General features: G+C 34.5%; 4 protein-coding genes across 4 annotated transcripts; 2 read left to right on the forward strand and 2 right to left on the reverse strand.

Moving 5' to 3' along the window:
* The first annotated feature begins 1,519 nt into the window (after positions 1 to 1,519).
* LOC110736175 lies at positions 1,520 to 4,765 on the forward strand. The gene is made up of 2 exons (XM_021916334.1): positions 1,520 to 2,512; positions 4,467 to 4,765. Exons 1-2 carry the CDS (start codon positions 2,031 to 2,033, stop codon positions 4,687 to 4,689), a joined length of 705 nt encoding a protein of 234 aa, XP_021772026.1. The 5' UTR covers positions 1,520 to 2,030; the 3' UTR covers positions 4,690 to 4,765.
* Positions 4,766 to 6,191: 1,426 nt separating this feature from the next.
* Positions 6,192 to 8,568, reverse strand: LOC110736193 (SAP-like protein BP-73). The gene is made up of 3 exons (XM_021916353.1): positions 8,342 to 8,568; positions 7,365 to 7,718; positions 6,192 to 6,794 (listed from the first exon to the last, which is right to left on the reverse strand). The coding sequence occupies exons 1-3, from the start codon at positions 8,394 to 8,396 to the stop codon at positions 6,463 to 6,465; spliced, it is 741 nt and encodes a 246-aa protein (XP_021772045.1). The 5' UTR covers positions 8,397 to 8,568; the 3' UTR covers positions 6,192 to 6,462.
* Positions 8,569 to 8,968: 400 nt separating this feature from the next.
* LOC110736183 (pentatricopeptide repeat-containing protein DOT4, chloroplastic-like) lies at positions 8,969 to 12,462 on the forward strand. The gene has a single exon (XM_021916345.1). The coding sequence runs from the start codon at positions 9,260 to 9,262 to the stop codon at positions 11,876 to 11,878; it is 2,619 nt and encodes an 872-aa protein (XP_021772037.1). The 5' UTR covers positions 8,969 to 9,259; the 3' UTR covers positions 11,879 to 12,462.
* An 858-nt stretch (positions 12,463 to 13,320) lies between these two features.
* Positions 13,321 to 15,538, reverse strand: LOC110736202 (receptor-like protein 51). The gene has a single exon (XM_021916367.1). It carries the CDS (start codon positions 15,092 to 15,094, stop codon positions 13,799 to 13,801), a length of 1,296 nt encoding a protein of 431 aa, XP_021772059.1. The 5' UTR covers positions 15,095 to 15,538; the 3' UTR covers positions 13,321 to 13,798.
* Positions 15,539 to 27,400: the final 11,862 nt, after the last annotated feature.

Here is a 27,400-nt window from a genome sequence, read left to right on the forward strand (position 1 = left end):
GTTAAATCATCCCTAAATCACCACAATCAAACAAATAAAGTTTACATACTTTACAAATTAACTACTAAGAACCCCTAAATCACCACTATTACGCAACAATGTAGGTTATTACAATTGTTCAAAATCTAATAATTATCAACCATTTTCAACAATTTTCAACATAACCAACAACAACAATTCAACATTATCCAAACTATTATCAACACTAACAATATCAACACTACCATTATCAACACTAACAATTCAACAATTACCAACACTAACAATTCAACAATATTAACACTAACAACTCAACCTCATCAACATTTTAACTCAATTCCAAAAAAATTAGAAATCACCAACATAAACCCTAGAATTTAAAAAACAAAGAGAGTTGAATGAATACCTATTTCGGGGTGAGGGGAGTGTATAGTGGGCTTCGGCGTCCGGACGACGGCGGGCGACGGTAGAGGTGGCGGCGGCGGTCTAGACGGAGGAGCACAAGTATGAGAGAGAGAGGGATTAAGTTAGAGTTTGGGAAAGAAGGGGTTTGAGAATGAAGGAGGAGGAAATGAAATACGCTGCCTGCTGGAGGGAAAAAAAAAACGACAGAAACGTTGTCTCGTTTCATTAACAACCATAAACGCTGTATGAGACAGCGTTTATTGTTGAGCGTTAAACGCTGTCTCAGACAGCGTATTGTGAATAACTTTTTCTTTTTTTTTTAAAAACATTTTTTTAAATAAAAGGCAATTACAAAAATTTAAAAGAAAAAGTCAACAACAAAAGTCGCTGTCCCAGACAGCGTTTTTAAGTTGAATTTTTTATAAAAAAAAACTAGGGCATAAAACGCTGTTTGAGACCGCGTTTTACCCTGGAAGCTTAATTTGGTAAATATTTTTACCACGTAACCATTTACGTATATATTTTGCCACTTAAGCTTACTTTAGAAAAACGTTCTTCAATTTTAGTGAATGAAGTGCTTAATTTAAAAAATTATTAATGCTTAAAACCTCCTAAATTAAAATATCTATTTACAGGTTTACTGGGATTCGACATCCATACACCAAGTTGTGGACAGAATCACAGTTGCAACATAAATTTCTCACATGGTGGACCCTCATTTTTTATTAAATAGTTCCACTAATATAATATAAAACCTTAAAATATTTGTGGAAGATCATCAACCATAAATTACCATATGAATATTAAATATTAGCAACTCCCTTTAGATTGATGTAACAACTCAACTCACAACTCACAAGATCCATAAAACTCCTATAATTGTATTAATTTAACTTCAAATTATATTCCATAGTCTTATAATTACATTAATTATCATTAAAAAAAATTTGTTCTCTGATTAATTTGTTTAAATAGAAAATTTTAAATCTTGTACTTTTGTTTCATACAAAAAGAAAATTGAAGTAAAAAAAATTTAACCCATCCCAATTTAGTATCTTAATAATTATATTTAAAATTTAAAATCAAATTTCATTTATATTAGTTTTTATGATATAGCTAAACACTTATAAAAATAAAAAAAAAAAAATGGTCTTGAATCCGTGATTGGATCCATACCTTTTTCTTTTACTCGTACCATTTTAGAGTATTCTTTTGATTTCTTTCTTATCCTTTCTTCTCGTAAAAACTTCCATTAAATCCCTAATAAAATAAAATAAAATAAAAACCAATTTCTATGCTTAAAATCCTAGGTCAAGGCAGAGAGTCACAAAACAGAGGAGAGAGAAACAGAGAAACTTTACATTACATTTCTAAAACAGAGTTCCTTACAACACTTTATTTATATTCTCTTTCTAATTTTAATAATCCAATAAATTTCACACAAATTTTTATTGTTGTTTGTTTTAAATTTGTTACAGTTTATGGAATTTTGGTTTTTTGGGTTTTTATAATTTAATTAGAATGAGCTGCTCTGTTTTTTGGTAAAAGTTTTGCGTTTTATGTAATTGGTAAAGAAAAAAAATGACGGGTTTCGTGAAATTTAGCGATTTAAGGTAATTTTTTTTTGGTTTTGAAAATTATAAATTATGAGTCAAGAAACTGTTGTCGAGCTTCAAGAAATTGAGAAACAAAATTCAGGTTGTTCAATCAATGATGCAAGAGTTTCAGAAACAGTTATTGCAATACAGGAAAATTCACAAGATTTGAGTTGTTCACAGGAATCAGCTGGTGTTATTGTAGTTGTTGTTGACGATGTTGTCAGAAATTCTGAAAACAGATCAAGTAATTCAGGGGAGAGTTGTGCAACAGGAATTGTGAGTGAAACAAAGGTTGCTGAAACTAAAGATGAGAAAAAACCATGGCTTGTTGATGTAAAATGCGGAGATGGAGAAGTTTGTGATGGTGAATTATTGTGTAGAATTTGTCATTTGAGTTCTGAGCAACCATGGAAGTTGCCGCTTTTCGCGGCGAAAACTGATCTTATCTTGCTTGGTTGTGGATGTAAAGGTGAACTTAGTGTTGCACATTTTTATTGTGCTGAGGCTTGGTTCAAGCTCAAGGGAAACAGGTGATTGCTTGAACTCTAAATTTGTCTTTTTTAGTCTTGTTTTGTACTTGAAATGTCCTTGTTTTTCACTTGATTAAGTATATATTCGTGTTTGTAGTTTCAAACTTGACATTACAAATTTACAATTGATACCATGTTTGCATTGGTAAATCTCTAGTAAGCAATGTTGGTACTGTTTGACAATTAACTTGTGGTTATTAGTAGTTGACTATTTCGCTTTGTTTTATGTGGAGTATTAGTGACCTGTAATGGGTCTATCATTACTATTTGGTGTTTACCACGAAAATATGTTTGGTAAAATCAATTGTTGCCGACTGTTTGTAAAAATAAGTCCGAGTTTGTTTAGTGTTTGAGTTTGAGCTTCAACTTTTGATGTTTGTTTTTTTTTTTTTTTTTTTTTTGAAAACACTTTTGATGTTTGTTAATAACTAACAAGTTGTCATTTTGATGGACTTTGAGAGTAACAAACAAGATTAAGGTATGTAGCGTTATTGATACTACTTTTGCATTTGATGTTTGTTAATAACTAACAAGTTGTCATTTTGATGGACTTTGAGAGTAACAAACAAGATTAAGGTATGTAGCGTTATTGATACTACTTTTGCAAGTTGAAGTTTTTAGTCAAACACAATTGATACTCCATATTAGAACATCTTGGTTAAGATTAATTTAACCCTAAATCTGGCTTTTTTCATCTCACATTTGACTAATTGCAAATTATTAATATAAGATTTGTCCATCACTTTTTATTAGATCTAAAATTCTAGATGCACCTTTTACTTTTTGTAATCTATAGAAGCTTATTAGTCAAAAAGTATGGAATTCGAAGATAACATGATTATCCTAAGTCATATTCATAATGCACATGAAATTAGATACTGTAGTTTCATTTTGATCTTACTAAAATCGAAATTGTATCGAATGACTCATTACTTGAATAAGATCCAAACCAAGTTAGTAGTGAACCGAACTTTGAACCTGGTCTAAACAACTAGTGTGCATCTCTATTTGAATATGTATACTTTCACATACCTAACCTTTATGTTATCATTTATCAAAGCATATATAGTGTTTGAAAAAGAAGTGTTTAAGGTTTATCCTTATGAAACCTTTGAAAGCATGTCAGTAGTCTGTTCTAGACGGGGACGTCATAGATTTATCCAGAATAACTCATTACATGTTTTAATTTGGCCTTATATGGACTTTAAAGTCAACATAGTAAAAAAGTTGATAGTCCATATAAATTAAAGTTTGCATATGAAAGCTGGAAAACCGTGAATATGTAGTAGATGAAATGATTAAATGACATCCCTTTTATCACAAAGTTGTTGCTTTGCTTTCTCATGAATAGATGTGTGTTCTGTGTTTGAAAAGTATTGGAAGTTCCACTTGCATACCTCTTTGTATAAGCAACTTATCACGCTCTTATGAGTATTTTGTTGCTTAAGAACTTCGGAATTCTTAAAAGTTGATCAACCACACAACAGAACATGTAGTTTTCATGAGAAAAATCACCTTTCTATCTTTGGTCTCAATACACTGAAAGTAGTAGTTCCAAAGTATCTCTTTCCTACAACAAAAACAGGTTACCTTCTCTGCCCTCGCTATGTTGTGTCGTATTACAAGTATTACAGCAATACAGTCAAATGACCTATAATATTAATTATACTCTAAGGCCAGATACAAGGCATCCCAACACTTGGTTTTTGCCTTGGTTGAGAGTTGGGACAATATTGATAACATTTGTTGATAAGTAATTATACCTGTTCAAAGATTTATGGTAATAGTCGGATATTTTTAAAAATCGAATCGATGTAAGATATCTGTGTGCAATTCTGTATTACCAATGTAGTTGCCTGTATATCTTTGCCCTCCTTGAGCTAGAGAGAACTACTGAACTTGTTGAGAGTTTAGACTTAATTTTTTTTTTTGAAATGCCTTTGTCATTGTATAGGATTTGCGAAATATGTGGGGAGATGGCAAACAATGTACGAGGGGTGGGGAACGAGAGCTTCATGGAGGAGTGGAAAGACAGCAGAATAAATGCCAATGCAACCGATTCATCAAACATGGGTGCAGAAGGATGCTGGCAAGGACAACCGTTGTGTAACTTCCTCATGGCCTGCTTGGTCATCGCGTTTGTCGTGCCATGGTTTTTCCGCATTAATATGTTTTGAGTATGTACATTATTTCTTCTTCTTAACACAATAATTTCTTCTTTCCTAGCCGACTAATGGCTAAGATTTTGGTGAAGGAACGTGGTGAAGTATTGGGACATTTATTCACACACGCACACATTTTTACTTTTTGAGATCTGAGAGTGCAAGCTAAGCATACATTAAGATCTTTGTAGTGGGCACTTTGGATTTATAAACAACAGTAGGTTGTGATTTTAACTGTATAGTGGTATAGATGGTGTTCAAACCCATGATTCGGGGTTACTCTACACTGTTCGCGGTATCATATATCAAAAATATACATGCCTGACTGAGATGTGAATATTGTGCACACCAAATCACCAATGTCTTAAGAACTTGATGGCTCTGGGCTCGCGATCCTACACCGGGTGCCATGCCACTTTCCTGCACGAAGTGACTCGTTCCTTGCTCTCCCTTAATTGACAGAACTACTACTTTATACATGTTTACAATTAACGGACAAAGCCATTGTATATATGAAGTGTAAGAAAGATCAATAAATGCTTGTACTCTTGCATATAACTCCCAACAATATACTTCTCTGTAAGAGTGTTGATTCTATAGAAAGAATTTGTCAATTGTTTTGGATAAGTAGCTTAATTCTTATCGCCTTTTTCTTTGCATCCAAAAGCAGTATTACGAATTTACGATGCTTTATTATTTCATGTAGAAGTTTGAAATAAACTATTACAAAAGTGCATCACAAGCTTAGATTAACTATCTATTCACTATCACTAATCCTTCTTTGTTCTTGCTGGAAATAACACAAAGATGTGGCACCATTCTCAAATCTCACTGATTAACTTATTATCACTCTAGTTGAACGTATAAACCATAAAATGAGAACTTAGATAGGTGCCTCTCTTTTAAGGGTTATTGGAGGAAGGAGGTATAAGGAAAAGAAGTTCATATATTCGTAATATAAGTTCGGATAGTGGTCGATAAAGGTTACTTAAGTTCAATTTACTACTAAAATGTGAGAACGTGACTAAATAAATGATATCCAAGTTCAATTTATAGCTAATAACAAGATCTACTCCGTTTAGTCTTTGAGCACACCGATTGTTTAGTCTTTGAGGTAACAAGATTCAATAAGTTTAGGTTAGCTTAAATAAGTGAAAATCAGGTGAATTGGACACCTTTAGTCTTTGCTCAACCAATATATTTCAGCCAGTGTACAATTGTACATGACATAATTGTCATCACTCAGTTACTGATTGACATACACATTCAAATGGTATCTAAAGAGACTTTCGCTTTGAACGTCCGGAACAATGGCACGTCTACTGTTGGACTGTGATCCAAAGGCCTGAAGCTTCTAATGGTCTCAGATGCAAATAAGCATAGCCTAGATCAACAGTGATTGAGTCAACAATTTATTGATCTGTCAATCCTGTATATGAGCTATATGATAGTTTGGAAGAAACTTCTGAATATGATATTTGTTTATCAGCCTTTACTGTTACTGCTTAACACCAAGATACACAAAAAACCAATTATCATATCAACAAATGAATATATACAAGAATACACTTTCAAATAGAAAGATATTAGTACAAAAGAAAGCCAATATTTCGAGCAACAAATGTTGCATGACAATGAGGCTGTATGAACAGAACCAGAGAAAGCTAGGTAGAAAACCAAGAATGATAATAGTTTATCAGCATCAAAGTCAGCTTTACTCCGTTTTGTTGTCTACTGGAGCCTTAAAATGCTAGAACATCAATCATAGGAGACAAGCTATACATTTACCTAGGAGTTTAGCAGTTCTACAAGCTCACTCTTCTTTAATTTGGAATAACCTCTGATACCCCGTTCTTTGGCGAGCCCTTTGAGTTCGCTGAGCTTCATTCCTTCAACCTTTAAAGACTCTCTGTCAGATTCTGAGCTTGACTCTTTATTATTCAACTCAATTTCATTGCTTTGCAATGCTGTTGTCAATGGAATTGGAGACTTCTTCACGAAGTTGGAAGGTGGACGAGTAAACTTCGTAGGAGGAGGTTCTGGGACAGATATTGATTTCTCCCCACTAGTTTGTTTCTTGCGATTGGGCTCTTCACTATGCTTCAACTTTGAACTCTCAACTGCAAATAGAAGAAGATTTTGTACACTAACAGGTTAGCATATCTACAGAGCTTGAGGGAAAAAGTTTTTGCTGTTGGCTTAGCAGATTGGTAAGGTTTAACTTTGTAAGATCTGGTCTATCATAAAACATTTCAATCCAATATTTCTAGAGTAGATTATGATAATCTAAATAGCATATGAGAAAAGCATTCTACAGATGTACTGGCAAGTGGCAATGTTACTGTGTACTTCAGAGATCGACTATTTTGTTCCCAGAACCCAGAACTTATTGTTAGTGTGTGTTCACCCACAACAAGTTAAACATCTAGTTTTTCTTTGTCATCAAAATCTATGTATTTAGTTACTTTGTATATACGAAGCATTTATTTAATTTACTATCAGGATGACAGACAGCTTGTTAGTTCTAATTCAAGCGCTAAAAGCAGTCAGACAGAGACTGGTTTAGCATTCGAAAAGAGCATGCTGGAGAGCGTCTATAAACCTATAAACCTGCATGTGATAATCAAATAAGTGAAATACTTGCATACCTATCTAGTAGTGAAAAGAAGCTGATATGACTACTAATTCACCTTTTGTTTCCCTGCTTGATTGCTGAAGAAATTCCAAGACTGAGGTTTCAACAGAAGAATCATCATCAATTGATTGGGTACTCTTGCTATAATTCCCACTTCCTGATTCTCCTTCAGAGATTTCGATCTGGATGCGTTTAAACAACGCTATTAATTTTTCCCTTCTCGAGGACTTGCTGTCAGATGTTATATGTGTGCTAAACTCATCTTCTTCAAATGCTCTTCCCGAAAAACTTTTCCTTGAGGAAAGATTACCTCCCCAATTAGTTGTGTCGTAAGCTCTGATGCTCGAGTTTTTATTGTGAAATGATAGTGTCTTGCAAGATGCAACAGGCAGTAATCTGTATACAGTCTCTGCCAAATATAACAAGCTGCATCAAAAAATGATGACTCAGTTTTCAGTCCCAAATACGCGTACCAAAATCAAAATTTGCAGCCTCTACAATTAATCTTTGAAGCTAACACAGAGTTGCAAGCACAATCATATTAAACATATTAGAACTTATTTTCCAATTTGATCAATGATATAACAATTGAGCTAACTAGCCTTAACTTTCTTGTAATCAAAATACAAATTATATTTTGTTGGGCATTACTATGTTCTAGAGGAAATAAAGAAGGGATTTACATATTACAATCAGATTAAAACCCAAAAGAACATCATTTTCTACAACCATGATTCAAATTCAAATGCAACCACTAAAAAACCATCTTTTTGAAAGTAAAATCTTTAGGATTAATCTTTTTTTTTAAAAAAAAAAAAATCTCCTACTCAATAATTCAAATTTCTTTTCCATTATCCATTCAAAAAAAAAACAATCTTTTCAATTAAGCGGCAATATGAATACTAATTACTCACTCCATCCCAATTTCGTGGTCAAGTTACTAGTTCAGATTACACTATCATTAATACATAAGCTAAATACGAAAAGATAAGCAGAGACAAGATTGAAATAAGATAGAGAAAAGGTTAATACCTCCCAGCAATAAGGAAGTGGGATTGTTGAGGACAGAGAGAGCAATTGCCTCCATTCTCAGCGGATGAGATTTTCCACTGCCTGTAAGCCTCAATCCTTCAACTTGTTTTTATGTGACCAAAATATTTTCATTTTCATTTTTTTTATTTTTTATTTTTTTATAAAGTTTTACATTTTGTACTACTTTCTCTGTTTCATTATAGTTGCAACACACACTTTATCATGGTCCTCACATAATATAACACACTTAAAATAAGGTTAAGAGGTTGTTTGGAGTATAATCAAGTGGGCCATGTGCTTTAAATAAAGGTTATAGTATAATTTTTACCATAAAAACCTTTCTTTTATAGTGTGTTGCAACTATTATAATATTTTCATTTTAGAAAAGTGTTGTAAGTATAAAGAAATGAAGGAAGTAGTATTTATTTCTTATAAAACCAAATGCTTATAAGACCAATTGCGAATAAGTGAATAACACATTTAAAATACTAGAGTAGAAGGTACAAAATTGTTATTTTGATTGGAAGCCCCTTAACCAAGGTCTAGGCAACCCAATAAAGAAGAGGAGAATTCCATGCAATTACAAATCCAAATAAAATTCCATGTAATTAACTTGTGGACTTAGAAGGTGTTTTTGCTCTTTTCTTTCTCTAATGCGAGACAACTCACTTGAGTTCTCAATTAGAAAAAATGTTACTTATAATGCATCAAACCTGGAGAAAATATTGACAAAAAGTGGAAATATATACATTTGAGATAGCAAAGAATAGTTGGGTACTTGGGTAGAGGACATTAATAACTCCTCTTTCTTACAACTTCCACTAACAAACTATAAAGTTACCCAAATTACAATATTGAATTCAACACTTAACTAACAAACTTTCAATTTCCCACCTTTTCCCGCCCTCAATATCCGCCATGACAACCATGGCAAACACCTTGTGGGTTTCTCTTCTTCCTCTTCAAAATAAAAAACAAAATACCCTCAATCATATTAATATTCCTAACTTATTCTCCAAACCCATATCAATTACAATTCCAAAATCATCAAATTTCATCTTATCAACCCCTGTTAAAACCTCAGTTGTGCTGAATAAAGCAATGTCTACCGAATTTGCCGATTGCAATCACAAAATTCGACATTTTTGCGAATCAGGTAAGCTTTCAGAAGCTGTAGATTTGCTCTGTAGTTCACCAGCATCGGAATTGGAATTGGGTACTTATTGTTTAGTTCTCCGACGTTGTGCTGAGCAAAAATCATTGCGTGAGGGTCGTCGAGTTCATTCAGTCATTTCGTCGAACAGTTGGAAAGCAGACAGTGATTTGGGTGCAAAATTAGTGTTTATGTATGTGAATTGTGGAGATTTAGTAGAGGGTAGGAAAATCTTTGATGAAATTGCCAATGAGAAGGTTTACTTGTGGAATATTTTGATCAAGGAGTATTCGAAAGCCGGCGAGTTTAAGGAAGGTGTATATTTGTATAACAAGATGAAGGAGTTTGGTGTTGAGCCTGATTCATATACATTTTCGAGTGTTTTTAAGTGTTTTTCTGGATTAGGGTTTTTGGAGGAAGGTGAAAAGGCTCATGGGTGTTTGTTGAAATTGCATTTAGGTGGTAATACTGTGGTGGTGAACTCGCTCATTAGTTTTTATTTCAAGTTTGGGAGGGTTGAAAGTGCGCAGAAGCTGTTTGATGAATTGCTTGACCGAGATGTTGTAACATGGAATTCTATGATTAGTGGGTATGCGTCGAATGGATGTCAGTGGAAGGCAATCGAGGTCTTCCCGCAAATGATTTGTACTGGTGCATCGCCCAACTCAACGACGGTGATTTGTGTTCTTGCAGCTTGTGCAGATATTGCTCTCCTCAGGTTTGGTAAAATGCTTCATGGTTATGCAGTGAAAACTGGTTTTTATCAGGATCTGACTTTTAACAATACATTACTTGATATGTATTCGAAATGTGGCTATTTAGATTGTGCTATTAGAGTTTTTGAAAATATGGATGATCGAAATATTGTGTCATGGACTTCCATGATGGGTACATATGCACGAGAAGGTCATTCTGATGCTGCTGTGAAGTTGTTTCATGAAATGAAAAACAAGGGTATTAGACCTGATACATTTGCTATGACTACTGTGTTAAATGCTTGTGCATCGAGTGGATTGTTGGGTGATGGGAAGGAGGCACATGATTATATCAAAAAGCACAATATGCTGTCAGATATATCAGTCTGTAATGCTCTGATGAACATGTATATAAAATGTGGAAGCATGGAGGATGCAGAATTAGTATTCAGTCAGTTGCCTGTGGTAGACACAATATCCTGGAATACTATGATTGGTGGTTACTCAAAGAATGGCCTTCCTAATGAAGCTCTGAGTTTATTTCTTCAAATGCAACGTGAATTGAAACCCGATGGTATAACCATATCTTGCATATTACCTGCTTTTGCAAGCCTGGCAGACTTGGAAAGGGGCAAACAAATCCATGCCTACGTGCTCAGAAACAGGCAAATTTCTGATCAGTATGTTGCTAATGCACTTGTTGACATGTATGTGAAGTGTGGGCATCTAGCCTTTGCAAGATTAGCATTTGATATGATTCTTAGCAAGGACTTGATATCATGGACTATAATGATTGCCGGATATTGTATTCATGGACTTGGTAGTGAAGCTAGTTTCACCTTTAATGAGATGAGAAGTGAAGGGATTGAACCAGATGAGAATTGCTTCACATCTATATTATATGCCTGTGTTCACTCAGCATTGCTTGATGAAGGAAAGAGATTTTACCTCATAATGGCAAAGGAATGTAAAATTGAGCCCAAGCTGGAGCATTACATTTGCATGGTTAATCTCCTTGCTAATGCTGGTAGGTTGACAGAAGCATATAAGTTCATCGAAAGTATGCCACTGAAGCCTGAAGCTGCTGTTTGGGGTGCTTTACTTCAAGGTTGCAGGGTACACAATAATGTCAAACTAGCAGAGAAGGTGGCTGAACATATCTTTGAGCTTGAACCAGATAACGCTGCATACTATGTGCTTGAAAATATTTACGAAGATGCCAAAATGTGGGAGAAGGTTGAATGGTTAAAGAACAGAATTAGCCATCTTGGACTGAAAAAGAATAAGGTTTGCAGCTGGATTGTAGTTAAGGAGAAGGTCCAAATCTTTTTGGCAGGAAATCCTGCTGCACACCCAGAGTTCAAAAAGATTGACACATTCTTAAAAAAACTAAGAACTATGATGAAGAATAAAGATTTCTCTGAAACAGCAAAATACACATTGAGTAATGCAGAGGAAGTGAAGAAGGAAGTATCTCTTTGTGGACACAGCGAGATGTCAGCTGCGGCCTTTGGAGTGTTAAATTTGGAACCAGGGAAGTCCATACGTGTCACAAAGAACTCAAAAGTCTGCCACGAATGCCATGAAACAGCTAAGTTCATGTCAAAAGCTTGTCGTAGAGAAATTCTCTTAAGAGATTCTCGGCGTTTCCACCATTTCAAGGATGCGCGTTGTTCTTGTAAGGGTTAATGTCAAGGAGGCTATATTAGAAAATTCTCAACATACTAAATATGCCTACAGATCTATTTCTTCTACGAGCTGCTGGTCTATGTAGAATCTAGAGTACACGGGATCATTTTCTCTTACTTTTTTCTTACACATCCCTGGATTTTGGAGCTCTCAGCATAATACATAAATATTAGAATCAGCCTACATTGATCAGCATTCAGGAGTCTTCAATGATACAACTGAAAACGTGAAACAGCTGCAATTTGTCTGCACATACTTGGCAATAATCTTCCGAGGAACTATTTGGCAGAGAAGCCGTTACATAAAAAGGTGTAATTTGTCTCTCTGCAGCAATATTATTGTTTAGAGGCTGATAACTGATAGCCTGGCCTTGCTGTCTGAGATGTAGGATCACATGAATCTCTTCTTGGTAATTGATTAGTCATGTTGATAACTCTGTTTTTTAGTGGATATAATTCATTTGAGTTGTTCATTAGTTGACAAGTTTAATACGGCCAAGTGGTTATGGATGCCGCAGCCCCGTCACATGCCAGTTTTTTACGGAGTATTTTATTGCTTCTTTTACGACCTTTTGATAATTACTCTATAACAGGCACATATCAGTAGAAATTTATATCCTACACTCGAGAGCACTGCATTATACTGTTGCTCCAAATGTGCATGATTAAGTTTGAATAAATTATGAGTGTACTATATAATTTGTAATTAATGATAAAACGATCCGTATACCATCTTTGCATTCAAAGCTGTCAAAACTAATTTGTTATGAGAAAGACTCGACTAAACCTGAGAAGAACAGACTACGGTTCACAAAACCTAATCGACACACCGATTTAACAGCACTATTTGCAACTTGCAAGTCTTCAGGAGAGAATAAAGGATTGTAGGCAGGCAAAGCAAAGAGCAGAACAGAAAGGGGCAGAACCCAGGAGGGAATAACATAAAAACAATAATTAACAAGTTATAAGGTGAAAAAAGAATCGAGTTAGGGATTTTTTTAAAGAGCTTTTTAGCTTTTAGTGCATGAACCTCCTGCAAAAAGATCTTCTCATTAGATCTGCAATTTTTTTGGTCTTTAAGAATATTTCATCCTCCAATCAATTGTAACGTACATAATAGTTAACCTTAGAAAAGTAATATATTAGTACTAAAGATTATGCACAAAAATGAAAATTAATACTTTGTAGCAATACTAAACATTAAACCCCACAAATATTAATTCAGATCAGAGTAACACCAACACCGATCAACACATAATTTTATCATAACTCCCGTAGTTAATTTTGAAAAGTAGTGCTTTGAGATAGCAAAAACTCAAAATTTCAAGACATACTTATCAATTAAGAAAGAAAGAACCTTGCCAGAAGGCAAAGAAATGTGAAAATGATTGAAGCAAAAAGAAACTTCTGAGCTTAACTATACTGTACTTTTAACTTGATTACTTGTATAATCCACATTAACCAATAAAATTAAAAGTAATAATTACGGTCCCTGTGATTTTGGATCAATCCAGCTAGGCAACAACCATAAATACAAGTATATACTTAATTTTTTTTTTTGCTTCATCCTATAACATGCATTAATAATTATGCAGCCATAATCAAAACATCCAGTACATATAATCAAGATTGACTGCCAATTCTTTGCTGGCATATCAATATATCATAATAATAATAATATTTTAAGAGATACAACAAAATAACAAAAATAATCACACCAATATTGAAAAAAAATAATGGAAAAAATACCCTTCTCCTACTCCAATTTGCCAATTTTCCCTTTTGCTAATTGGCAATGTATAGAGCTAAAAAAAAAATAGACTTCTTTTTTCTTTGTTCAATTTGACAATTTTCAATAATCCAATCTAATCTAATAATAATAACAAACCTAAAAAAAAAAAAAAATTAATCTCTAAAATAATCATGCACACCTCCTTGATAATAGAATTAGGAAAATAATCAAGAAAACAATAGAAGAAAGAGCAATAGCAACACCAAGAACAACCTTATTAGGACCATGATGTCCACCACTTTTGTCACTAGTAGAATCCTCCGAAGAGCTATCATCCTCATCGCCTTCGTCGTCGCTTGAAGGCGATTGCGCCGGAGGCGACAACGGGAATCCATTCTTATCACAAGGAGCAATGCCAAGTTTCAGTTTCGATGATAATGTGGTACGATTATAGCACAAATTGGTATTGTCCCCAATCTTGAAAACCTCTAATTTCTTGATAAATGACTCATTGAAGGGTAAAACCCCTTGAAAATTATTCTTCTCTAGATTCAAATGCTTCAAACCCTTCATTTTACCCAGAAAACTAGGGATACTCCCATTGAACTGATTAGAGCTCAGATCAAGGGAAATTAAAGATGGAATTGATTTCAGGGATTCCGGAATCGGCCCAGATAAAGAATTCGACGAAACTGAGAGGTTTCGCAGCTCAATGAGGTCACCCATAGTAGAGGGTAACTCCCCAGTGAGCTGATTCGAGGATAAATTGAGATGTACCAAGTTCTCAAGTTCAGTCATTGAAATGGGGATCTTACCCTTCAAATGATTACCGGATAAATCGATGTGCGAAACATTCGCATTCCATGATTTGCCTGGCAAACCACCAGTGAGATTGGTACGAGACATTACCACTTTGTTCGCCTTATTAAGATGAGCTACCACAATTACTGGACCACTCGCTTTGATTGGAACATCAATGACAGTAAGATCTGTAACATTCTCCAGCTTACTAAGCCAGACTCCTGAGAGTTTCTTCAGACTGTTTATACATGTGAATGTTTTTATGTTCGAGACGAGTTCAAGTGGGAATGCGACCGGAGCAACGGGACAGTCGATGAACTGGAGATCTTGCAAGGTAGAGAGTAATTTGAGGGCGGTAATTGACAGGGATACGTCATCGGAACAATTGATTAAGTGAAGGGAGAGTAAGTGGCGGAAAGGCTTAGCGGTGTCGCAACGGATGGCATTGTGTAGGGAAGGAGGGTTGGAGCAAGGGTCTTTGGTGGTGGGGATGTTGAGGGATTGAAGCGCTCTAAGCTGTTTTGGGTCAAGTTTTGAGGGTGCGGTGGTTGATGGGGCGGAGGTGGGTGGTTTTGAGGGGGAAATGGCCGGAGTTAGGGTGGTTATTGGGTGGATATTGTGGAGGAAAATGGTGAAGAATAGGAGGCGAAATAGAGATTTTGTTTGAGTTTGAGTTTTCTCCATTGAAGAATGAAGAAAATAAAATGAAGGGAAAATTGAGTTTTTTTTGGGAATTTTGGTTTTGGATTGAATAAAAGTGGGGGTTTTTTGGAGGAGGGAATTTATGTGATGTGGTAAGGATCGGAGATTTAGAGGGTGGAGTGCCAAAAATGTCCTTTGGGGGAATTTGGAGGTGTTTTTATAAGTACAAGTTTCGGTTTAAATTTTTGGGTTAAGTAGACTATTCAAGTATTTTCATTAATGGTTGTTGTTTCTCTTCACGTTGGTTCTAAGTAGGTGGTTACATAAAGAAAAGATTGACCGTTATGAACTTAATGTGAAACTAACATGGAAGATGGATCTTTGGAACTTTGGTACTCAATCTACTCTTAAAATAATTGAAACTTATTTTATGATTAATTGTTTTTTACAAAAATTAATGTTAAAAGCACTTCGGCTAATTTTTAAATTGTTACAATATATTGACTTTTAGGTCATGTTATGTTTACCTTTGAAAAAATGTGCTTGGATAATAATAAAGTTTAAAAAGTTCAACTAAATTCAAATCGGTTGACCTTGTATGAAATTATTAAAAAAAATCCATGGTGGTAAATTATTTTTTTATTTTTTTTTATTTTGTTTTTAACAAGTATCAGAATCTATACTATATATATTAAAAGGCGTTCCTTTTAAAAGAACGGTGACACATGACACTCTTTAAAATATATGCGTCATGTCACAAGACACAATACCACGTCACTATTCAAAGTATATGCATCACGTAAACTTGTCACTTCATTTAAGTGAATAAATTATGATTTAAGCTATATTCGAACCCGTAACCTCCAACACATTAAGGTCACACATTTATCATCTCAACCATCTTTTATTAATGTTTTAAATTTCACATAACATTATATATTCCTTTCTCTTATTAAGTAAATTAGAGGTTATGTAATTTATTTATTTTTCACTAGATTAGAAAATAAATACATATGAGGTAAAAATAAAAAACACCGAGACATTGTCCGGATCATACACTAGCTATACAAACCGTCGAACATAATTATCGAATTAAAGAAGTACAAACTACTGAATCTAGCAACCTGAGGCATTACCCAATCTACACACTAGTTATTATTTTAAAACCTATCTTATTTAAACTTATAAACCTTCATCAAACTTAGTCTTCCTAAACAAATGAAAATAAGGTAGTCATAATAATTGAAACAAATAATTTTACTTGTATGTTTTTGGAAAATAATTTTAGTATTTGAAACAAAATTTTGAGAACGATAGACTAACAAGCATAACTTAATTAGTTTAAATCACCTAGACTAAATCCACAACTGATATCGATGCAACCTATTATGAAAGGGGAATAAGTGGCTTATTGTACACGTGATATCATTTTCATATGTGAAGTTAGTAACTTCGAAGTAGTTGTAAATGCTAAGATAGTAACATACTAACATGATTGTTATTATTTGTACGCCTTATATAACTATATACTCCGTATATCATAATTTTACAATTATTAATGAAGGCTAATAGTTATGCACTTACACTTTCCGAAATTTAGATTAGAATTAGAATATCTAATCAAGCAAACAAATCTCTCCCACCCACCCCCCCCCCTATTTTAACACCCTATTTTTTTTTTTTTTTTTTTTTGAAGGCACACCCTAGTTTATTTCTTTCTTCAATACATACAATTATGACTGTTGATATATCAAATATACCTGTCTCGAAGAGAGTCTATTATCTTTCTTTCCTTCAATACCAAAAGGAATAAATACAAGATTACTCAATTTATTAGTTTGTTTGGGTGCTATAGTCTTATCGTTTTATAAAATAGTAATTGTGTGGTTTATATTTTAATACAAGGGCAAAGGGAGTTTTTGGTCAAGACAGAAAATAATAATAAAAAAAGAAAGAAAATAGACTCCACTATTCATAATTTCATAGTCAATGCTTTATGTATCTGGGGTGTTTAGACAAATACCTTTTGGGCTTTGAGTCTCTATCCCCTAGCTGTAGAATTGTTAATTACATTACCCAATTTGTGTTATGTCCTAATTCCCTAAGACAAAATACTACCAACTTACCGACCCTTTTGAAGAAAATGTATAACTTCTTCCTCCTTTTTTTTGTTTTGCTGGGTGCAATTGTGCAAATAATGTTCGACTTGTAGGATTGTTTGTTTTGACACTTATAGATACAGCCAAATTTTCTTACAAAATTGATGGATTGAACCAAAAAAAAAAAACGATGCCATAAAAACATTACGTAGAAAGTTGATGTAAAAAGATGTATGAGTGTGAGAAAAAATGGTGAATAAAATGAGACAATGTGTAGAAAGATGTAATTATTGTAGGATTAAAATGGTAAGATGGTAAAAGGATTAGTCAAAATAGAACAATATAAAGTGAATAGATTAAAAAGAATGGATTAAATGGATGAATAGTAATGAGTAGGACAAAAAATAAAAGATGGAGTATGTAATTTTTATCCAAAAACAATTTGTTATCAGAGATTACGAAGTTAAAATCACATGTTATTTTATATATTTCCTTCGTTCTATTGAGTTTGTTATATTTGGAATGTATTTATCGGGTCACAAAAATCGCAACGAACTGGACAAATTAACACTTTGAGGCGTGAACAAAATCACTTTTCCAAAGTAATATTTCGACCCTAATTTACATACCGGGTATCACGAAATTACTAGGAGATATAATGAAGACAATCACAATAGTGTGTAGTATGTTTGCGATCTAATGTAATCAAAATTTTGGTAATTATGATGATGATAATTGAGAAAGCAAAAGGTTTCAAGAACAAAAGCAAAAAACTGATTTCTTGAAGTTATTATTCATCATATGTTCTTTGAAAATATTTATATTCAAGCAAAAAAAAACCTTCCAAAACCCAACCCGCGCCCAATCGGGCCGCAATTCACCCTACCGGGCGGATCTGGGTGACGAAGCTTGAACCCACTCGCGCTCGGCTGGGTGGCGATGGCCCTGCCGAGCGGTGAACAGCTTCCCAAACACACCCTCGCGCCAAGTTTTCTTCCTACTCAGAAGTTTACATATCGAAAAATTCCAATATTTCCTGAAAAAAAGACGAATCAATCAATTCCTGGCGAGCACAACCCAAACCGGGCGGCGATGGTTGCTTGCTTTGCTTCCTCTTAACCGAGGTTCATTGCTCTAATTACTTATTTGATTAATAATACAACACCTTAATCTAAGTAATTCTATTAAATAACATAAAATTAGTCTACCATTCTCTAAATTATTCAACATGTTGCCATATAGAAGAAAATTTACTATAATTCAATAGAACTATTGAGAGAGAGAACATTGGTGGAAAGTGAGATTAATATATAATGTATTATATATGTGAAAATAAAGTAGCGATCTCTCATTTCATTCATGATATGGGATAAACTCAATGAGACATTTAAAAAATAATTTAGAGCAATTACAATGAGAGGAGGGAGTACAGTATATATATCATGTCATCCAAATAATCTTTATAATAAGTTATATCACTTAAATGTTTCCACTATGTAGTACATAAACCATGAAAATCTTACGAAGTACGGAGTATAAGAAAATCTTTTTTTGTAATTGTAAAAGTCCATAGACTTAATGTAAAAGAAGCCCATAAACTAGCTGTAGCAGCTAGAAAGGGTATGTAATCAGTTTGTTTTCTTGATTGTCAAAAAAAAATCTTTAGTGAAAGAAGTCGCGCCACCAGCACTACATACCTGGTAAAAGGGTTATTCGGGTCGAGTCACTTTCATGTCAGGTTATTTCGGTTTAGTTAACATTTGGGTCGAGTACGGGTCAGGTCGGGTCAATTTGGGTTTTGGGTATGACTTGACTTGGGTCGGCTATCGGTCGAGTTCATGTCGGGTCAATTTCGGGTCGCGCATGCTGGGTCAGACCATTTTCAAATCGAGTATGATCAGGTCATATTCGGGTCGGGTCATGTTCAGGTTGTTCCATTTGTGGATCAAGTTTAAACCGATAATTTTATATATTGTTATTGTTATAATAAGGAGGAAATTTTTTAAAAAAAACCACCCCCAAATTCACCACTTTTCTAAAAAACCACCCCTTTTTTACGAAATTTTAAAATACCACCTGCAAAACCCAATACCAGTAGGAATCACCACCCTATCCCTTTTTTCGACCTGTTTTCCGACTAAAGGATCCACGTGTCGTCACCCTATTGGCCTAAATTAAAAAAAATTTTTAAAAAAAAAATCAATTTTTTTACAAAAAAATAAAATCCCCCTTAACCCCAACAACCATCTTGTTGATGATTTAGAGTGTTGTATGGTGCGCGCCCGCGCCCATGTTAAGCACGACCGCGCCAGGTAGGCGCGGCCGCGATGAGAGCGCGCCTAAACCGCGCACCTCTCTGGAAATCAGCATGTTGCATGAAAGTGGGAGGCGCGCCCGCGCTGTTGGTGGCGCGCCTGCGCTGAATACCGCACTCAAACCGCACCTCTCACTGTCTTCTAGTTTCATTTGCAGACTTTCTGGGATGAGCGCCCGCTCCAAAAGATGGCGCGCCCGCGCATCCTATTGGCGCGCCCGCGCTGCTTCCTAGTTCTGCGGTTTTTTGCTGACGGTTATTTCTCTTATAAAAGAGAATTTTCGTGAACAACGAAAAAAAGACAGAACATTTTCTTTGTTTTCTCTCAATTTTCTTGCAAACTATTGTGAGAAAACTCTTGAAATTTAGCCAATTTTTGTGAATTATTCATTGTTCTTCGATTCTAGTGCTAAGAACGAAGTTTTGCTGTCAATTGTATCTCAAAGAGGATTTCCGATTTAACCAAAGCACCGTGTGGGGGAAATCAACCTCTTTAGGAAAGTGTATACACGTATTTGACAGTGTATCAAGGTTTGAGACTCAAGTGGTCATCTATTTTCTCATGTTCATGTTCATCATCATCAAGGATTGGAGTTGAGGCAAGTTAGAATCTTTTACATTAGTGTTCTTGTTTGTATTTTCAGAATATACATTGTTTATTTGGTGCTTGGTTGTAATACTTTGTTTAAGTTTGATTGTTGTATATTTTGATTATTATACACTATTTAGGTTTTGTTTTCCACAATTTTAAGTAATTCTTTGTTGATTGAATTGCTGTAAAACCTAACACATCTCGTCCCCCTTCTGCCACTCCGATCCACCCAAAGCAGCCACTTGCCGGAACACCCCACTCCCCAACCAGCCACTTCCAACCACTACCCCTTCCGGTGAACTCCACCAAGCCCCAGAACTGCTCGCCCGACCACCAAGCCCCCTCCAATTTCGTCCCAAATGTTTCTCCTTTCTCTCTCCTCGAAACCCTAGATTTTTTAGTGTCCTACAATTCGCAACACCAGCCGCAACTGTAACACCCCAAATCTCCCTCTACGGAAACACTAGTATAATACGTATAATTATATCGTAGAGATAGACTTAGGTGTATTACCGCCGCGTGATTACGTAAGGCTACTCAAAATACTTAACTCAATAACAAAACTTGCAGCGGAAACTCAACTTTCTTTTATTAATACTTATAAAAATAGTAACATTGCTATGAGTACTCAAAATAAAGACAAGACCAACATTCCTAAACTAGGTGAAGCAAATCCCGGGACTTTCATATGTTCATTCATGATTCCACCTGAAAATAGTCAACACTGCTTACCATTACGGTAAACAGGGCGAACCAAAACAAATAGGAAATACGGATTAGCAAAATATGCTTAGTACGATAAGTGCAAGATAAGTACGTTCAATTTATTTGCATGCATGCTTTTAAAACCAATTCCAATAATTAATCCAATGAATTCCAAAACTCATATTTCAAAACCAATTCTCAATAATTCAATAATTTGATGAAGCGATTTATAAAACCAATTCCAATCATTCAATATTTCAGTAATCAATTCAATAAAATCAATTCCTCTTTTTAAAACCAATTCCTCACCCAAGTGTGCACACCCTCCAAGCTAGTTTCCTTATATTGCAAGAATATTCTTGAGGAAAGACTCGGTCATACAAAGTCCAAAGTCTTATCAACCAAATCCGCATATTGGGATTATTAACAACATGCTTGTAAAGCTTTAATAAATAATTCAATAAAATTCCTCTTTGAATAAAATCAACCTTTATAATAGGTTAACTCAAAACTTCTTTTTATTTAATTCAACGTGCTTTCAAAATCAACCTTTTCATAAATACTTGAGAATTAAAACTCATATAAATAACTTTTCAAAATCAATAACTCTTCCTTTGAAAAACCTTTTTAAAAACTCTTTAAAACAATCCAACATATTTTTTTTTGAAAAAACTAAATTCCTTTAAACATAATAAATAATTTCAAACCATTTAAAATATGATATTTAAATCAATCCCTTAAAAATACATTTATTAAAAGAAATATTAAAATCAATACCTCCAAACATACTTTATTTCATAAATCATGATTCAAATCAATTTAATTCAATCACCAATAAAATCATATAAAACATGCTATTCAAACCAATCACTTTTGAAGGTATCTAGCCACCTAAACGTACCTTGATTCCGAATATCAATCAACACTTTGCACTTTCAAAGTTCAATCACGAATACACCTTGCAATTAACATAACCATAAGGTTATCACAACATCTTTAGACATAAACCCAAATCTAATGTGCATGGACTATAAAACACTTTTAAAAATAATACTTTAATATAAAACTATAACTTTGAAAATAAGTATTTATATTTTAAAAAACTAACCATGAAGAAAATAAAGGAATAGGATTAAAGAGAATTGAATTTGCGTTGGAAAGAATAGGCAGAACTTGCAGAGGTCATAACTCCTTCAATATAACTCCAAATTGGGTGATTCTTGAGCCTAACCTCAAGTATTTTTCGAGATAAATTTTTTTTCTGTGAAATAGAAAAACCTTAAAACTGACCATAAGTTTCCAAAAATTAACTCTAAAGATATACGGGCATACTTTCTTTTAGAAAAGAGGAGGAGAAATAAAAGTAGGAAAAGGTTGAGGGAAAAGAAGAGTAAAAGAGAAGAAGAGAATTGAGTTTTTGGTGTGAAGAATATGAGAGGTATGAGGGGGTATTTATAGGCTAGTTCATGCAAGAATTATGGTAGGAGAATGTAGGAAGAATTACAGTGGCGGAGTCAGGAATTTCAAACCGGGGGGACAAATAAACATCATCACTTAGTTTAATATTGGAGCAAAAATATGCTTGAATAGTTAAAGTTTTACAGCTCAAAATATAAAATACGGAGTACTTAGTCAAAAAATCAACATCGTATACCACTTTTCTCCATAAACTATTTGTTTAGGGGTTCATAATTTTTGAAGATTTCAAACAATTAATAATATAGTTATTTAAATGTAGTACTGTCATAATTATCTATTAGGCTATAACAATCGTAATTTGGGGTAAAGCTCATGCAAAACTACAATTACAAAGATTCAAATACGTATATGGAGTAATTGTTAAGAAATGCATTGAAGTAATATTATCTTATAAAGATTTAGGTTTCAAAATCTTATAAAGATTTATTAAAAAACAAATAAAATAAATAAATAAATAAAGGGAACTACAGTTACAATTATTCAAATAAGTAAATGGGGTAATGTTAAGAATTAAATTGAAGTAATACTATCTTATAAAAATTTAGGTTTCAAAATCTTATAAAGATTTATATATATAATAATTTTTTTAAAAAAAAAAACAAAAAAAAAAAAAAAAAAAAAATAAAGGAAAGAAAAAGCGCACAGGAAGAATCGAACCCAGTTCCTAAGACTACAAGTACAAACTCATGCAACTTACTTTAACCATTGCGCTAACTCCTTTGGTCTATTACATTATGCACAAAATATTGTATTTATACTATTTTATTTTTTGGAAGTGGGGGGACAACTGTCCCCCTTGTCCCACGCTGGCTCCGCCAGTGAAGAATTATGGTAAAAAGAATTAAGGAATTACTTGGAGAAGAGAATGAAAGAAATATGGAAAGTTTTGATATTAAGGTGATTAAGAATAGTAGAATTAAGGAAAGTGTGTTGTCATGAAAAATAATATGGCAAAAGAGATTACTTGGGAAATAATCAAGGAAGATATAAGGTAGGAAAATAAGATGATAAAATATTTAGGAGATGGAGAAATAAAATTAAGGAACATAAAAGATTTTAAGGAGATCATTAAAAATACAATTTTCCAAAATAAATTACCCAAAATTTGACCATGAGGGCCGAAAATATTGAGCTTCCATAGCTCAAATTTTCGGAACCTATTAGTATAATTTAGGGAGTTTTTTTGCTATATTTAAGGAATTAAAAATAATCGCGTAAGTAATATTTATTGTATAAAATAATTAATTAAAAAGATACCAATTATTCACTAAATAAATTAACCTAGAAAATCAGATTTTCCACACTAGGAAAATCCAAAAATCTTAGTCAATAATTAGGAATTTTCGGACCTTATTAATTAAATAATGAAATATAGTTTTTGCTTTAATTAAAATATCCAAAAAATATAAATAATTCGATTTTTAAAATAAAATAAATAGATAATAAATCTTATCCAAACTCCAAAATAATTATTGAGTTTTAAAATGTATTTGGCGTCAAAATTTAGATATCATTTTGACTCTAAATTCAAATAGTAAAATAAATTACTAAGATACCCTTTTCAAAAAATATTAATTAATTAATTAATTAGAAAATACGTTTCAAAAATATGGGGTATTACAGCAACACCAACCGAAATTTACCCCTGCCGGTGGCTCATCCTCATACCTCAGAAAAATTGCTTCAATGGAGTGAGAGAAAAGCTTAGTAGCCGCTTCAACGGAGAACTTAGAGTGCGCTTTAATGGAGTGAAAAGGGGAAGAAGAAGAAAATGAAGGTACTGTATATACTTGTGCGAGGCTTGGTGTGGTTCGCCGGCTGGACGTGGCTGTGTTGGGGTGGGGGTTGTCCGGTAAATGGTTGGTTGGGTGGGGTTGGCTGTTCCGATGCGGTGGCAGGAGAAAGAGGAGGGGGTGGCTGCCGTGGGATGGTTGGGGATTATTCTAATTTTTTTTTTAATTTTGTTAATTTTGACAAATAGGGTGGTGACACATGGACCTTTAATCGGAAAACAGACCGGATTTGACGGAAAACAGGTCGGAATAGAGGAGGGGTGGTTTTTTAGATTCCCACTGGTATTGGATTTTGCATTGGTATTTTTAAATTTCGTAAAAAAAGGGATGGTTTTTTAGAAAAGTGGTGAATTTGGAGGTGTTTTTTTTAAGAAAAAATTTCATAATAAGAATTATCAATTCGGTTTATGAGCTTGGCTACAGTTGGATATGAACAATTCGAGTTATTTTTGGCACCAGACATTTTTAGTTTAGGTATAAGGTCGGAAAATTTTGGGTATTGGATCTGTTCGGGTCAAACACTTCAGGTCAATTTCGGATCGGGTCATTTCGGGTATCGGGTCAACTTTGGGTCGGGTTAGTTCAGTGTCGGGTCAAGAATGGGTCTTCTCCATTTTTGGGCCGGGTACGGGTAGCTTTTGGGTCATTTTCGAATCGATGTTTTTGATTCGACTTCGGGTCATGGGCTGAATCGTTCGGGTCTGGGTCCAAATTGCTTGGTCTAAGTCTACAATGCACATCGTTGATTAGTGGAATATTATTTTGTTATGCACATGATGATATAATGGATCATGCCTTGTTGTATGGCTTGTATCATATATATATATGTATTTTGGATTGAGTGAGAAAAGCTAGGTTAGTCCCTTTGATTGGGAATACCTAAAGCATCCTGTTGGATGATAAGGGAGAGGGATTACAATATACTAGATTATATTTTTTATTTTTTTTATTTTTTGAAATAAATGAATGACTTGTATCTACTAGTATATTAGTTGCTTGATTACAATATAGACCAATAATTTTAAGGGACTTTATCTAGGAAAATTTTTATGATATAACTTTAGATCAAATTATTCTTTACTCGCTTAGGTGCTATAGACACTGTAAATAGGGGTGTTCATAGAAATTTATAATCAAAAAATTGTTTTTAAAAAACCAAAAAAATCGGACCAAACAAATAAGTAGCCAAAACAAAAAAAACAAATTTTTATATATATGTGGTTATTCACACCGTGTGATCGGGGTCATTTTTTTTGGGGTTACTTATTCAAAGGTTACTCGGTCGGTCAGGGATTACTCGGTCAAGGGTTACTTATTTAGGGGTTACTCGGTCGGTCAGAGTTTACTTATTCAGGGGTTACTCGGTCGGTCAGGGATTACTCGATCGATCATGGATTACTCTTACACAAAAAACACGCTAATCAACTGAATAACCCCAGAATAAGTAACCCTTAATCGACTAAGTAACCCCTAAATAAACAACCTTGACCACACCGCCACACAGAAAAAACACCGAACTGAAAATACTACTCACCGAATAAATTGAGCTACTTATTTTCAGTTTTGGCTACTTATTTGTTTATTTAGTCCAATTCCCGTCAAACAAATAAAGATAGAGGTGAAACAATTCAGTTACTGTTATACTAGTAATGTTTGACAAAACAATTCACCGAATAATCAAATTTTTATTGTATAAGTCTGTTTGTACTTCATATCCATTAGCTCAATTCAATTAAGCAAAGTCTACGCGAATTGGAAACTACCTATCACAATTTCACAAACGTGTAGAATTGATGTGTACAAATTAATTGGCTTGATCTTCGATGTCAAATTTTTTTTTTGAAAATTTGTTATTATTAATCTTAACTTTAGACCATTTACTTTAATTAATCTTAATTATCGATTATTCCTGAATAATCCCAATTTCTGAGTATTGAATTTTATCGGGCCTTAACGGTTACCGGTTACCAACTGTTGTAGCAGGTCATATGCCACATGTCAACACACTATTACTATAAAAAAATAAAAAAACCAATTTCACAAAAAAAAAAACAAATAATAAACTACCCCTTTCCAACCCGGAAACCTCCACAGCCGGCGCCATCAACAAACCCCCTCCCACCGGAAAATTGCAGCCCCACCCGAAACCCCTTCCCTCCCTTCCCCCGCCTCGTAAAACGCCCCTTCCGTTTCCCTTCTTCGATTTGGTTGCTCCACCGCTCGGACTAGGCAATAATGGTGGCTGGTTGGGCGAAATTGCAGTAGGCAATGGGTTGGGGGTTCAATTTTTGCGGCGGAAGCAAGGGTGCAGTGGGGGCTGGTGGTTCGCGAACAAGGAAACGGGTTGGGTAGGAGGGATTTTCTGGTTGCGGGCTGGGAGGAAGGGATTTTCCGGTGGGGGGGTGGGCTAGGAAGGGGAGGTGGGCTAGTAATACTAATTTTTCCTTATTTTTTTGAGTAGTTGTAAAAGATATATGTTGTGCTTAATAAAATTTTCTTTTATACCAAAAAAACATATAAAGTATATATATATGTATAAAAAAAGGAAGTAGTTGGAAAAAAAAAGGAAAAATTGGTAAAAATAATTCCAATTTTTGTCCGTTCACTCAAAATAATCCCAACTATGGATTATTTTTAAATAATCCGAAATTTGAGAGTTATTCGCTTTTAACGGTCTCAAGTGACCGATAACCTGTTAAAGAGATAAGATTTTGTTTAAGATACACGTGTCACCACATGATTGGTCAAAAAAATAAAATAATAAAAGAAAAATTTTAAAAACAAGAAAAAAAAAAAAAAAACTCGCTAGCCCATCCCATCGCCACCCACGACAACCCCACCACCACCACATTTCCCTATTTTCCGACAACCCCCTTCCCATCCTCCACCCTCCGACAACTCTTCTCCTCATCCCCCACCATTGGAATCCCCCCTTCCCCACCACATACTCAGCAAAATCGACCCCCCACTCCCCGAATCACCCTTTGATTCCCTCCTCCAGCCTCGAAAACCACCCTCTCCCTTCCCCTCCAATACCCCCATCCCTGCTGCCGTCGCAAACCCAATGCTACCCCAACCCTTCACCCCTGTTGTCGTCGGCAAGACCCAACCCCACCCTTTTTTGCGTGGGATTCAACAATTGGGGTTTGTGGGTTGGTTAGTGTGGTTGTTTTGGGGGTGGTTACGAGGCTGTTTTCATGACTGTGGGTGATTGAGGGATGGTTGGAGGAAAGGGAAAGGTGACAAAAGTTGGCCGGGGCTAGCAGGTTGTGACGGGGGTTAGCTTTGGGTGGCTGCGGTGGACGGCAAGTGGCTGACGAGAGAGGGGAGGAGAAAGATTTCAAAAAAACAAAAAAAAATAAATTG

The sequence above is a fragment of the Chenopodium quinoa genome, unplaced genomic scaffold (genome assembly GCF_001683475.1).
Source record: "Chenopodium quinoa cultivar QQ74 unplaced genomic scaffold, ASM168347v1, whole genome shotgun sequence".
Classification (NCBI taxonomy): domain Eukaryota; kingdom Viridiplantae; phylum Streptophyta; class Magnoliopsida; order Caryophyllales; family Amaranthaceae; genus Chenopodium; species Chenopodium quinoa.